At 37.4% G+C, this 11,562-nt stretch overlaps 1 protein-coding gene and 1 non-coding gene across 2 annotated transcripts; one reads left to right on the top strand and one right to left on the bottom strand.

Moving 5' to 3' along the window:
* Positions 1-1,321: 1,321 nt before the first annotated feature.
* On the bottom strand, positions 1,322-2,051 carry LOC142597941 (uncharacterized). The gene has a single exon (XM_075734940.1). It carries the CDS (start codon positions 2,037-2,039, stop codon positions 1,590-1,592), a length of 450 nt encoding a protein of 149 aa, XP_075591055.1. The 5' UTR covers positions 2,040-2,051; the 3' UTR covers positions 1,322-1,589.
* An 85-nt stretch (positions 2,052-2,136) lies between these two features.
* Positions 2,137-2,216, top strand: TRNAL-AAG (transfer RNA leucine (anticodon AAG)). Its single transcript has one exon. It is a non-coding gene; the product is annotated as a tRNA-Leu (tRNA).
* Positions 2,217-11,562: the final 9,346 nt, after the last annotated feature.

Genomic DNA, 11,562 nt, shown 5'->3' with positions numbered 1-11,562 from the left:
CCGAGGTATGTGGAACAGGCAAGTGGCGTGCTGAACTATGAACTTTTGACAAGCTGTCCAGAATCTAAGAAAAACTACTATAGCAGCTCTAACCAATTGATTCAAAGACTTTGCAATTCTGCTAGTTTGTCTATTCCTTTCAAGGTCATAAATTTATCTATTGGAGATTCTCACACTCTGTTTGTGATTTCCAATTATGCTTTTCGGCAGGGCATTGGGTCTGATTTTTTGGCAAAATACAATTTCCCAGAAATGTTTGAGTTTTCGACAGCTTATTTCACTAACTCACAAAAGTTTCTTACCAACAAAACAGAGACCAAAAATGATCTTTTTACTAAAAATCAAGCCTTGCCGATCGAAAAAGAACGTTTAAGTTTGGAAGATGGAAATTCCGATGAAATTTGCGACACTGTTTTAAGCAACAAAGATAAGTTGATCAATCAAGTACATAAGTTACAAGAAAAGTTTTTATCGAACTTTAGACTTGCTTCCGCAGCAAAATTCGATTCAAAAAACACTGACACGAGCAATAACAAAAATACGCATTCTAGCAATTTGAGCGTAAACACTATACTAATTTCACCGAAAAATAAAAACATAATTATAAATCCCATAAATAGCGCCAAGAATAGCCACGAATTTATCGATCCAAGCAACAATAAAGCTTCAAACAAGAATATAGTAAAAAATAATTTTTCCATTAACAGGCATACAGCCAATATCATGATGGAAGAAAACAATAAACCAGAAATCTCCGTTCAATTACCATTGATAAATAATCAAAAACCTGATCAACCTCCTAGGCCGAAATCTAAAGCTAACTATGAAAACGCGGTTAAAATTGAACATAAACCAGCAGTTTCCCGACCTACAAACGCGTCAATCACGCAAACTGAGAGAAAAACAGACAAAAATTCTGTCGCCTCATCGTTAGAAAATGTTACTAGAAATCAAAAAAAACATAAGAAAAAAACTAATGATATTAAAAAGAAAGTTATTAACGCATCCTTGAACGGAATAAGCAAAGCGTTCGAGTTAGTTTCTGATTCAGTTATAAATAAATTTGAATCAATAATCGAATCTAAGAACAACGAAAACTACACTGCGAACACGCATACAAAACCAAAAGTTTCTGTACAACCAACGAAGCGGACCGTAACCAAACACGAACCGGAGAAACCGGTTTTTTCATCGCAGAATACAATTTCGTTAATGAAAGTATTTTGTGGGTTCGACCAAAAGCAATTGCCTAATGAGATGACTTTTACAAACATAAGAAACGATTTTCCTGTTTTTGAGACGAACCCTTATGGGGTTCAACACAATATTGAAACGCAACCAAGTTTTACCCACCAATCCTTGTCGTATCCTAAAGAGCATTACTACAGCAACGCTGAATTACATTACGATCAAACCAATTACGCGCCCAAATATTTACCTGACCACTATAGTAAAACCAAGTACATTCTGCCCAATATTAATACTAGCCCCAACCCGATTGATCCTCGCGATATCAACTATGAAATATAAATTTCAGGCATTTGTAATCAAGGCGCATTGCAAAAACTCATAACTATTTGTAATTATAATTATTTGGCTAACATCATCTTAACAAATTCTTCATAATTTATTAATCCATCTTGATTAATATCGGCTTCCGCAATCATGAGATCAGCTTCTTCCGGAGTCAATCGTTCACCTAACTGAGTCATGACATGTCTTAATTCCTGCGCGCTGATATATCCGTTACCTTCGCGATCGAACACCTGAAAAGCTTCTATTAGTTCTTCTTCTGTGTCAGTTTCTTTCATTTTACGGACCATGAGTTGCAAAAAATCTTTAAAATCTATAACTCCAGAATTGTTACTTTCGACATCATTCATTAATTCGTTGAGCTCAGCTTCCGTTGGACACTGGCCCAAAGCCCTCATGACGGTTCCGAGATCTTTAGTAGAGATTGATCCCGTACCTGTGACGTCAAACAACGTGAAAGCTTCTCTGAACTCGGCAATTTGTTCGTTAGTTAGGTTATCAGTCATTTTTATTGTAGTATAATTAACTTAAAAATTTCTAATTTGATTAGAATTATATTCGCGAATTGAAACGATAATCGTTAGAATATTAATTTTATATATTGGCAAGGTGGCCGAGTGGTCTAAGGCGCTGTGTTAAGGTCGCAGTCCGAAAGGGCGTGGGTTCGAATCCCATCCTTGTCATTTTTTTATTTTTTATTTTTTAATTTTTATGACTGCGTCTATTATTAAAAAGCTGATTTCGCCTCTGAAAAAAATCAACTTACCAAAGCCGAATTCCCCAAGTTCAACTAATGACGAGCCGATTAAATTAGTTCTTGCAGTCAGGACTGACTTAAACATGGGCAAAGGAAAAATTGCTTCTCAATGTGCACACGCAGCAGTTGAAGCGTATCGAAAGACCCGAACCACGCTGGCTACAAAACAATGGCTCAACGAAGGTCAAACGAAAGTTGTTGTAAAAATCGGAAGTTTAGAAGAACTACATTCTCTTAAAAAGTCAGCACAAAGTATGAATATTCCCTGCATCACCATTTCAGACGCAGGACGAACTCAAATTGAATCAGGGTCTTTGACAGTAGCTGCAATCGGACCTGCCAAAACTAGTTTGGTCAATCAAGTGTGCGGCTCTCTGAAACTACTATAATTTTTACACAGAAAATATAGATAAATAGATTAACTACATATTATAACGTAAAATCCATCCGCTTTAATTCAAAAAAACAACTTTATGAAAAAGAAACTTAAAGTAGAATTTGTCTAATTACATTACAGAAGCGCGATGGCTAGAGTGTCTTTGAGTGGGTTCGTGCCCCCCATTATAATCAAATTTACGAATAGGTTGGCTTGCTGACGTACTACTACACATTTTCGAATGGTTCTCGGATGTCAGGATACCGGAATCTTGTTTTTTACCTTTCGAACACTGATAGGACGATTTTTTAGATGAGCAGCAAGAAAAACAACGTTTCTTTATTTTCGAGAACAAAACATCTAAAATTTCGAACAATACAGCCAGTGTGATAAGTACGAAAATCAGGTTCATGTATTTATCGTCACCAGAAAAGAACTTCTTCAAAGTTGGATCCTTTTTAGTTATCTTTTCGATGCTGGCGTCCGCTCGAGTTTTCAAAAATTTTAACAAAGGCGCAGAAGCAGTATGCACAACTTTGCCTACTTTGCTTAGGTAAAACGTAACTGTTTCACATAAGGAACAGTTATTGTTAATTTTCATAATGATGGATCTTGGAGTCAAATGATGTACTATTTCATTCTTGATTAGCTTTCCTTTCTTTCTAAGCTTAGAAGTAACGTTTTCCCCTAGTTTTAACGAAATCGAATCGACAAAATTGCTATATACGGCTTTAACAGATCTATATACACCGATCGTGCGTCTTTCAAACTTATCTAAAGGCTGTTCAACTTCGTTTACGGCGGTTTCATAGACGTAATCGTTTGCGTCGAGAGTGTAGTTCTGTGAACTAACATCCTCCATATTTAAAGCAAATGCCAGAGGCACAACAATAAGACTGAGAATAGAGCTAATCTTGGTCATTTTATAATTTATTTACAAAATATTTATATGCAATCATAAATTAAATAATTATTATTTAAATAATCACAAATAAATTGTAATATTAATATATTGCACTTTCGAAAAAGCGAGTTTTTTTTATTTATAAATATTTTTAGATATTTTTTGAATCGAAAATATAGAAAACTTGTTTTAATGAAAAATAATGAAGAATATTTGAAAAAACACAGTGATGCTAAGTATGACAACGACTTTTCAATTCCACTTACTAAAAATAATAATTGTTTGATTACAGACACTTTAAATGTCGAAAGAAATCCAAAATTTTTTGACTGCTTTATTACGAAGGCCAATGAAAAGTCCTGTATTTATATATTTAACAATGGATTTATACTGTTGGAAGCCCGGTCACCTATTGCTCAAGAAGTAGAGCTTTTTTTAATTGAAATCACGGAGCCTGTCAGCAGACCTGTTTTCATTCATGAATACCAGTTGACTATTTTTAGTCTGTACTCCGCGATGGCAAAGGGAATAACGAGCTACACAATTTTAAAAAAACTGACAGAATACGCATATAATGAACTATCGGAATCTTTTTTACGGCAAATTGAGCGGTTAGGTGATTCGTTTGGAAAGTTTCGCCTGATTCTAAAAAATAAAAAATATATTATTGAAAGTTACTACAAAGACGAAATCGAGTTGTTGCTAAAACATTCTACAGTGTGTGCGGCGCGTGTCGAAGACTCTCTAAAAGTTCGTGAAGAACAGGTGAAATATTCCGATAGTGGATTAGAAAAAATAGACGAGAACACAACCAAAGATATATTTTTCAATCCCGATAATCATGAGAATTTTTGCGATCCCGTTTGGCAAATAAAAAAAATGTTAAATAAGCTGGATAATGAGCCTGGACAAGAGGAAAAAAAAGATGAAAACGACAATTCAGTCAAGCACGTTGTGAACAACACGTTCATCCGTAAGGTTTACAGTTTCGAAATAAAAAGCAGCTATGTAGGTGCCATCCAAGAAGCGGCACTGCACGAACTAAACCGACCGCTGCTGACAGAATACGACTACAAAAATGATTTCCAAAACCCCACATTAGACATTAAGCTAAAACAAACCACGAGAGTGAGGTACTACCAGCAACGTGCGCTTTCAAAAATGTTTCAGAGTGGTTGCGCTCGCAGTGGGATCATTGTGCTTCCGTGCGGTGCCGGAAAGACCTTGACAGGTATTGCAGCGTGTGTTGAAATTAAAAAATCGACGTTGATTTTAACGTCCAACAGTGTAGCTGTTCAGCAGTGGAAGGACAATTTTATAAATTTTACAACAATAGACCTCGACAAGATCGTACTTCTCACATCTGACATCAAGTCGAAGCTGCCAGAGTCAGCTTGTGTCGTGTGCACGACGTACACCATGATCAGTTTCAGCGGCAAACGTAGTATCGCCGCGGAAGAGATTATGGACCAAATTCGTAAAAGGGATTGGGGCTTACTGATATTTGACGAAGTGCAGTTCGCGCCCGCGCCTGCGTTTCGCCGAGTTACCAAACTGTGTCGAAGTCACTGCAAACTAGGGTTGACTGCGACGCTCGTGCGTGAAGACAACTTGATTGACGATCTGCAGTGGATGATCGGGCCTAAGTTGGACGAGGCTAACTGGCAAGAATTGCAGAAGAACCAGTACTTGGCACGTGCGAAATGCTCAGAAATTTGGTGTCCCATGACGTTTGAATTTTACAGAGCTTTTATCGTGCTTAAAAAGAACGCTGGCATGTATTCAAATCAGAAAAAGTCGTCCAACGACGTCAGACGCAAGTTATGGACGTGCAACCCAAACAAACTCTGCGTCTGCGAATATTTAATTAAGTTTCACGAGCAACGAGGGGATAAAATCATTGTGTTTAGCGACTATTTGATGGCGCTGAAAGAAGTGGCGATCACTTTGAACCGCCCATTCTTGAGTGGAGATGTCATGTACAACGAAAGAATAATGATTATAGAAAAATTCAAAAACGATCCGAAAATCAATACAATTTTTTTGTCTAAAGTAGGAGATAACGCCATTGACATACCCTCGGCTAACGTAGTCATTCAAATCGCATTTAATTATGCGTCCAGAAGACAGGAGACGCAGCGTTTAGGCCGAATTTTGCGTCCTAAAAAAAACACCTTAAACTCTGAAAGTTATAATGCTTTCTTCTACAGTCTCGCTTCGCAAGACACGCCAGAAATTATGTATGCAGATAAACGTCAGCAGTACATTATTGACCAGGGTTATGCTTACGAAGTGATCAAGATGGACGATTTGCCACTCGACTCGTTCGACCTGATTTTCAAAAATCCAAACAAACAACGAGAAATTTTGGAAAACATTTTAATGAACCAAAACGACAAAACTGACGCCGAAAGCAAAGAAGAGTCAGAATAGCTAGGCTCCTGTTTCTTCTTTGTCCGCGTAAATGCAAAGAGAAATCGTTACAACCTGTACGGAAAGATTTCTAATGTTGTACTCGCAGTGGCTCGGTATCATGCATATTTCGTTTTTATGGAGAATTTTTTCTTTCCATAGGCTATTGTCGTTCATCAGAGACCGAGTCTCTTGGTAATTTATGCATATCGATTTTCCCTCTATATTTGAAATGATAATACACGTGTCTTGTGTTTTTTCCAACCCTTTCGACTCCTTGCCAACTAGTGTGATTAAGAGCGAAGTTAAATTAGCTGATTGGAACAAAATTTTGATTCGGTACACCGACTCCGACGACTCGAAGTCGTACCACTCGTCTGGCCGGTACTGTGAAACCAAGAAGCGCCGTCCCTGTTTATCAACCATGAAACTTGTGGTCTGCCTGCGCATGGCGCAATCGAAAAAGGAAGAGTCCTGTGAAAAAGTTAAAAACTTTGTGTTGTAGTTGATGGACTTAATGTGCTGGTCGTATTCTCTGGAATTCAAGTGGGAAGAGTTTTCTTTGAGATGTTCCTGGAGGTAGAGCTCTTGGTTGTAACCGTCTAATAAGTTGGTTGACGGCACGGAAAGATAGTTGTTCAGCCTTGATTTTTCGTTCACGTCTGGGGGGTTGTAGTTGTAGTAGTTCATGGAGACATTTTCTTTGGTCTGCACGTACGAGTCTTCGATGCAGATGGGGGGCTGGCTGTAGGGTTGTTTTTCGTCGATGAAGTAGTAGTAATTGTTGGAGTTGTTGTCCAGACTGGTGATGTGCTGAAACTCGGCTTCGTTTTCTAGCAAAGACAGCCGAACGTCCACGGTTCCGAAATTTTTTATGTCGTCGGCGATCTCCGCAACGTCTTGAGCTAAGGGGTGCTGAAGCGCTGGCTCGAGCTTGCGGGCCGGATCCCTATTATTCTGTGTGAAAGGAGGATCAAGTGCCTTTACCACGAGCTGGGTGTCTGTGCCTGGTGCTGGTGCCGCATAAAAACAATTTTGATTCGTGTTATCAGCTTGGTTCTCCGCGTTTGAAACGTAGAGGTTTTGGCCCACGAGCTGACCATTTTGAGTCTCGTCTTCCTCGGGATCCTCGACTTTATAAATCGCTGCTGCGCGAAGGTTTGACACTTCCCCAGTAACAGAAACGTACTGAATTCTCTCGCCTTCCCACCATTTGAGCGGCGGTATTTTCGTTCTTTTCTGGGGTTTGAAAATCAAAGCCGGCTCTTCTGACATGACCGCATCAGCAGGTTTTATCGAGATTCGCTTTAACTTGATCTGCTCTTTCGTTCGTCTGCGACGTTTATTCACTAAAGACAAAGTTTTGTCGTTTTGATTTACGAAAACGAGCTGGTTTTTTGTTGGGTGGGACACCTGGCTGTGATAGTCTGAACTGTCCAAAGCTGGATAGTGTTCGTAAGCTTGAAAGATTTTTCGACGAGCAGGCTTACGCGGAGCAGCCTTCTTTATAGGTCGCGACTCATCTTCGTCTAAATCTAAAAACATCCCATATTCTACGATTTCGTCTTCGTCTTCTTCTGATGAGCTTACCACATTGCTCAAAACGTCTTCGTCGGTATTCAATTCTTCACTTTCGCTAACTTCAAATATAGAATCCCGCGAAACTAATTGTGTGTTTTCGTTGACCTGTTCTTCAGCTGACAACTCTGATTCCAGCTGACTCGCATCCAAATCAACGTCATCTACAAGTGACGAATCATGCGAAAAATCCTCGCTGTCTTCAAGTGATAATGATTCTTCAGCATTCTCCTTAATGTCGGTTTCATCTGCGCCAAGTAAGCTGTCTGAACGCTTTATATTCTTTTTGGTTGGTTCAATCGCTTTACTTTCAGAGTGACCAAGTTTGCTAGTTGTGAAAACAGAATTTCTACCTACATTAGAAGTAAGATTGTCAGACTTTGATTTAAGTTTTTCCGACTGCGATGCATTTTTCATCGTAACGGGTAACGTTATTTCATTGGCCAATTCGTTGAAATTTTGATGACCGAGATTCGCTGCGAACTCGTCAAGTTTTTCCGCTAAATTTTGAATTTGAGAAGAGCGATCTTTCGGTGTCTGAAAATCTACTTCATCATAATATTGAGTTGGAGAGTTTTCAACCGAAATTAATTCAAATTCAGTTTGTTGAATTGGCGAGTGAGTCTGTTCTATTGGTAGAACTGTTGATTTCACTGTTTGAGCTGGCGCTGTGTTGACCTCTAAATCGAAATTTCCATTAGTATTTTCACACACTTCATAACTGTCGACTATTTCGTCAACATCGCTTGCAATTTGAAACTTATTACCAATCGCTTCTGGCTTTGCTGTGGTGGGGAAAGAATTGTCTTCACGATCTGTACCGCCACTTTCCTCGTGCTTTTCAGTTAGTGACTTAGTATGTTTTAACGCTGAATTGATGTCTACTAATTCCAGTTGAGGAACAATCGTTATTGTTTCTAATTTAGATATGTCTAATTCTGGTTTTGTTTGCTGAACATCAAACAATTGAGATTGTCGTTTTTCTTGCGTTCGGTAATACGTATCAGGCTCTACAAGTAAGATAGAATCTTTGATATTGACGTTAACCTTGATATCAGGCTTCGGAGAATAAGTGATAATGGGCTGTATTTCCGAGTGAATTTGATTATTTAATAATTTTGGATTGGCTTCAGACAGATTTTCTGAGTTGAGATGTGGAACCGTAATGGAAATATTTTTTTCATCGCCTCTGGACTTCTTAAACAAGCCATTTTTAAGTAAGTTAGATAAATCAAAACTAGAGTAGTCTCGCTCTGAAACATTGTTTTCTATATCAACGGAAGCAGAGTCGCTTCGATTGTAACTAGTTCTGTTCGAGTTAACCTTCTTAACACTACGAGATTTAAAAGTATCAATTAGCGAGTCGAGCACATCGTCGTTAATATCATTTTTTTCAGAACCGAAATTGGCAAAAAACCCGTCATCGACTTCGCGATTCTCGTTTAAGAAACCATTAACGGGCGTTTGCTCCTTGCTAATTGAATGAAAGTTTTTGTCTGACGGCCGAGAATAATTGTTGCTCAAATTTTCACAATATTTTCTAATTTCATTTCTGTAGCTTTCCCTATTGCCGAATTTGTGAGATAGATGAGACAGTAATGAAGACAAATCTTCCTCGTTTTTCTGTTCGAGATCAATTTTATGATGCGAGTTGTCAGGTCCAAAACTACCTCTCCACTCACGTAAGTTTGATTTTTTTAAGAAAAAATCAGCATCGAAAGTTTTTTTGGTGTGATTCTGTGGTGTGTTATTTTGCCTTTGATCATCTTCAATTAATATCGAATTTAGTATTTTGCGTATTGGACTCACAGGTGACTTTGATCTGTTAAAATCCGTTTTCTTTTTAGTTATTACGGGAGACTCGTCGTTATAGTAATTGGTAATTTTGTTCACCAAGTTTTCAATTTGCCGATCCGAGTCATTTGAATATTGCGCAGAAGAATCAAAAAAATTGATACTCCGTGTTCTTCTTGGCGTCTGGCTGAGTTTAAAATAAGCATTGTTCTCAGTGTCTTCAAAACTCACAAAAGCGGGGTAGGAAGCTCTGGAACGTGAAGAATTCGCGTTCGAAAATGATGAGGCGAATAATGATTCTTCATTGGTTGAATTTATTGCGCTTAATTTATTTCGTTTATTGATGATTCGTTTATTGATGATTCGTTTAATTAATGATTGGTTGTCGTCCGAAACGGACTCTGCCGAATCAGCATCAGGTTCATTTAAGTTTTGAATTAAAGAAGCAACTCTGTCGTTGTAATCATTATTCACACTTTTTCCTAGAAAACCATTTTTTTTCGGAGTCGTATTTTCGCTCTGAAAAATATTGCCAACTAAACTGTGAATCACGTGTTTAATTGCATATTTATGGTTAGGCATTCGCAGTTTTTAAAATAGTTTTTATTTCATAATTTTACATACCAACAGAAGAAAGTTTTTCCAAAATTCAAAATCAAAAAACAAATGGATATTTCAGGAGAGTGTATTGTTTTCGTTCTGGTCCCGATTCTTTTAATAACATTATTTGTGGCATGTATTCGTGTTGCTTTCCATAGATTAAAGCAATCAGAGTTTCAATTTTATACACCGACAACACACCAGTACTTTTGTTTGGAAAAATTGCAACATGTACTTAACCTCAGTGCCGCTTTGCGAACAAATATCAAGTTTCTTAGCGAGCCTCACGCAAAGCTTAGATACTTATATTACGTGGGAAGAAACGACGAAAAAGGAGTTTTAGACTCTGCCCAAAATGTATCAGATAAAAGTATGCAAATCCAACCGAACATTTTCCAATCGTTTGGAATGATAAAAAATTCGTTGGGTTTTGTAGTTTCTAATGGATTTTTGGCGTATTTGTATAGCTATTATTACAAAAACTTTGCTGTAGTTCAGTTACCTTTTAACTTACCTTCGTCACTAAAATCTATGATGCAGAACGGCTTCCAAATACCTATCAGAGATTCAAATGTTGTCGGCGTAATGCCGCTGTATTTTGTTCTACTGTTTACATTTGATTCATTTTTGTTTTTATACACTTATCATTGTTTTGGACACACAAAGGGTTTCAAACTAACTATGGCCCCGCAAACTATGTCGCCTGTATCCCCGTTTTCAGCAAAAGAAAAACCATCTAAAATAGCGCAAAAATTAGTATCGAACGAAAAACTGAGTTGGTCAGCGGTTGAAAGTTCTTACTCACCTCATAAAATGCGTGTAGCGGTGTTGAAAGCATTGAAACATGCTTATTTCGTATAACTTATTCTTTCTAAGAATAAATGTGATGGACTCATTACTCTTCACATGCAAGTTGTAATAAAAGAATTAGAGTGTAAGAATTGAAACGAAATAATTAAAGTAGAAAATACAGCAATGCAAAACTACGATAACTACGTTTCGTTTATTAGCGATTTTAAGTTAATGTTTGGCAATATTGTAACTTATAGTAAAAATTTTTTTCGACAAGTTAATGACGTAATGAATGCCGTAGCGAGAGATTATACAAGGCCAAAATGGGTGCTCCCTGCTGGGTCGGAAGCGCTTTCCCAGCATATTTACGAAACAAAAAACAATGAATATGAAGTTATGATTTTTAGACGCAGGTTATCGCTCATAGATACTATAGTAAAGTGTACAGCATAAAAAAATTTGTTTATCAATCAACCTGAAAGACGCAATTGTAATAACTGTTCTTATAATTAATTTTATAATTTAATAAATAATAGGCTTTGTATTATCTAAATGATTAGTGATGTGGCTCATGTAACTGAGCTTTTATCTATTTTGGATAAAAATCAGTACACTGGGTTAGTTTATTTTTATTGCAGCGTAGTTGAACAAAGTGAACACATAAAAAAAGTTGTTGAAATACTGAGCAAACGGAAAACAATAAATTTGTTGTGTTTAAATGTGGATAGGTTTAAACAATCAATTGAAGAGTTACATGTGTCGTGCATTCCTACACTTTGGTTCGTGAAAGATTCATATATCACTAAGACCATTGTC

Source organism: Dermatophagoides farinae, unplaced genomic scaffold (assembly GCF_024713945.1).
Source record: "Dermatophagoides farinae isolate YC_2012a unplaced genomic scaffold, ASM2471394v1 contig2, whole genome shotgun sequence".
Taxonomy (NCBI): Eukaryota; Metazoa; Arthropoda; class Arachnida; order Sarcoptiformes; family Pyroglyphidae; genus Dermatophagoides; species Dermatophagoides farinae.
The sequence above is the reverse complement of the archived record's forward strand: the minus strand, read 5'-3'. Positions and strand labels throughout refer to the sequence as shown.

What these genes read in the sequence shown, in the direction of transcription:
- LOC142597941 (XM_075734940.1), bottom strand. Translation starts at nt 2,039, where the DNA reads ATGACTGATAACCTAACTAACGAACAAATTGCCGAGTTCAGAGAAGCT.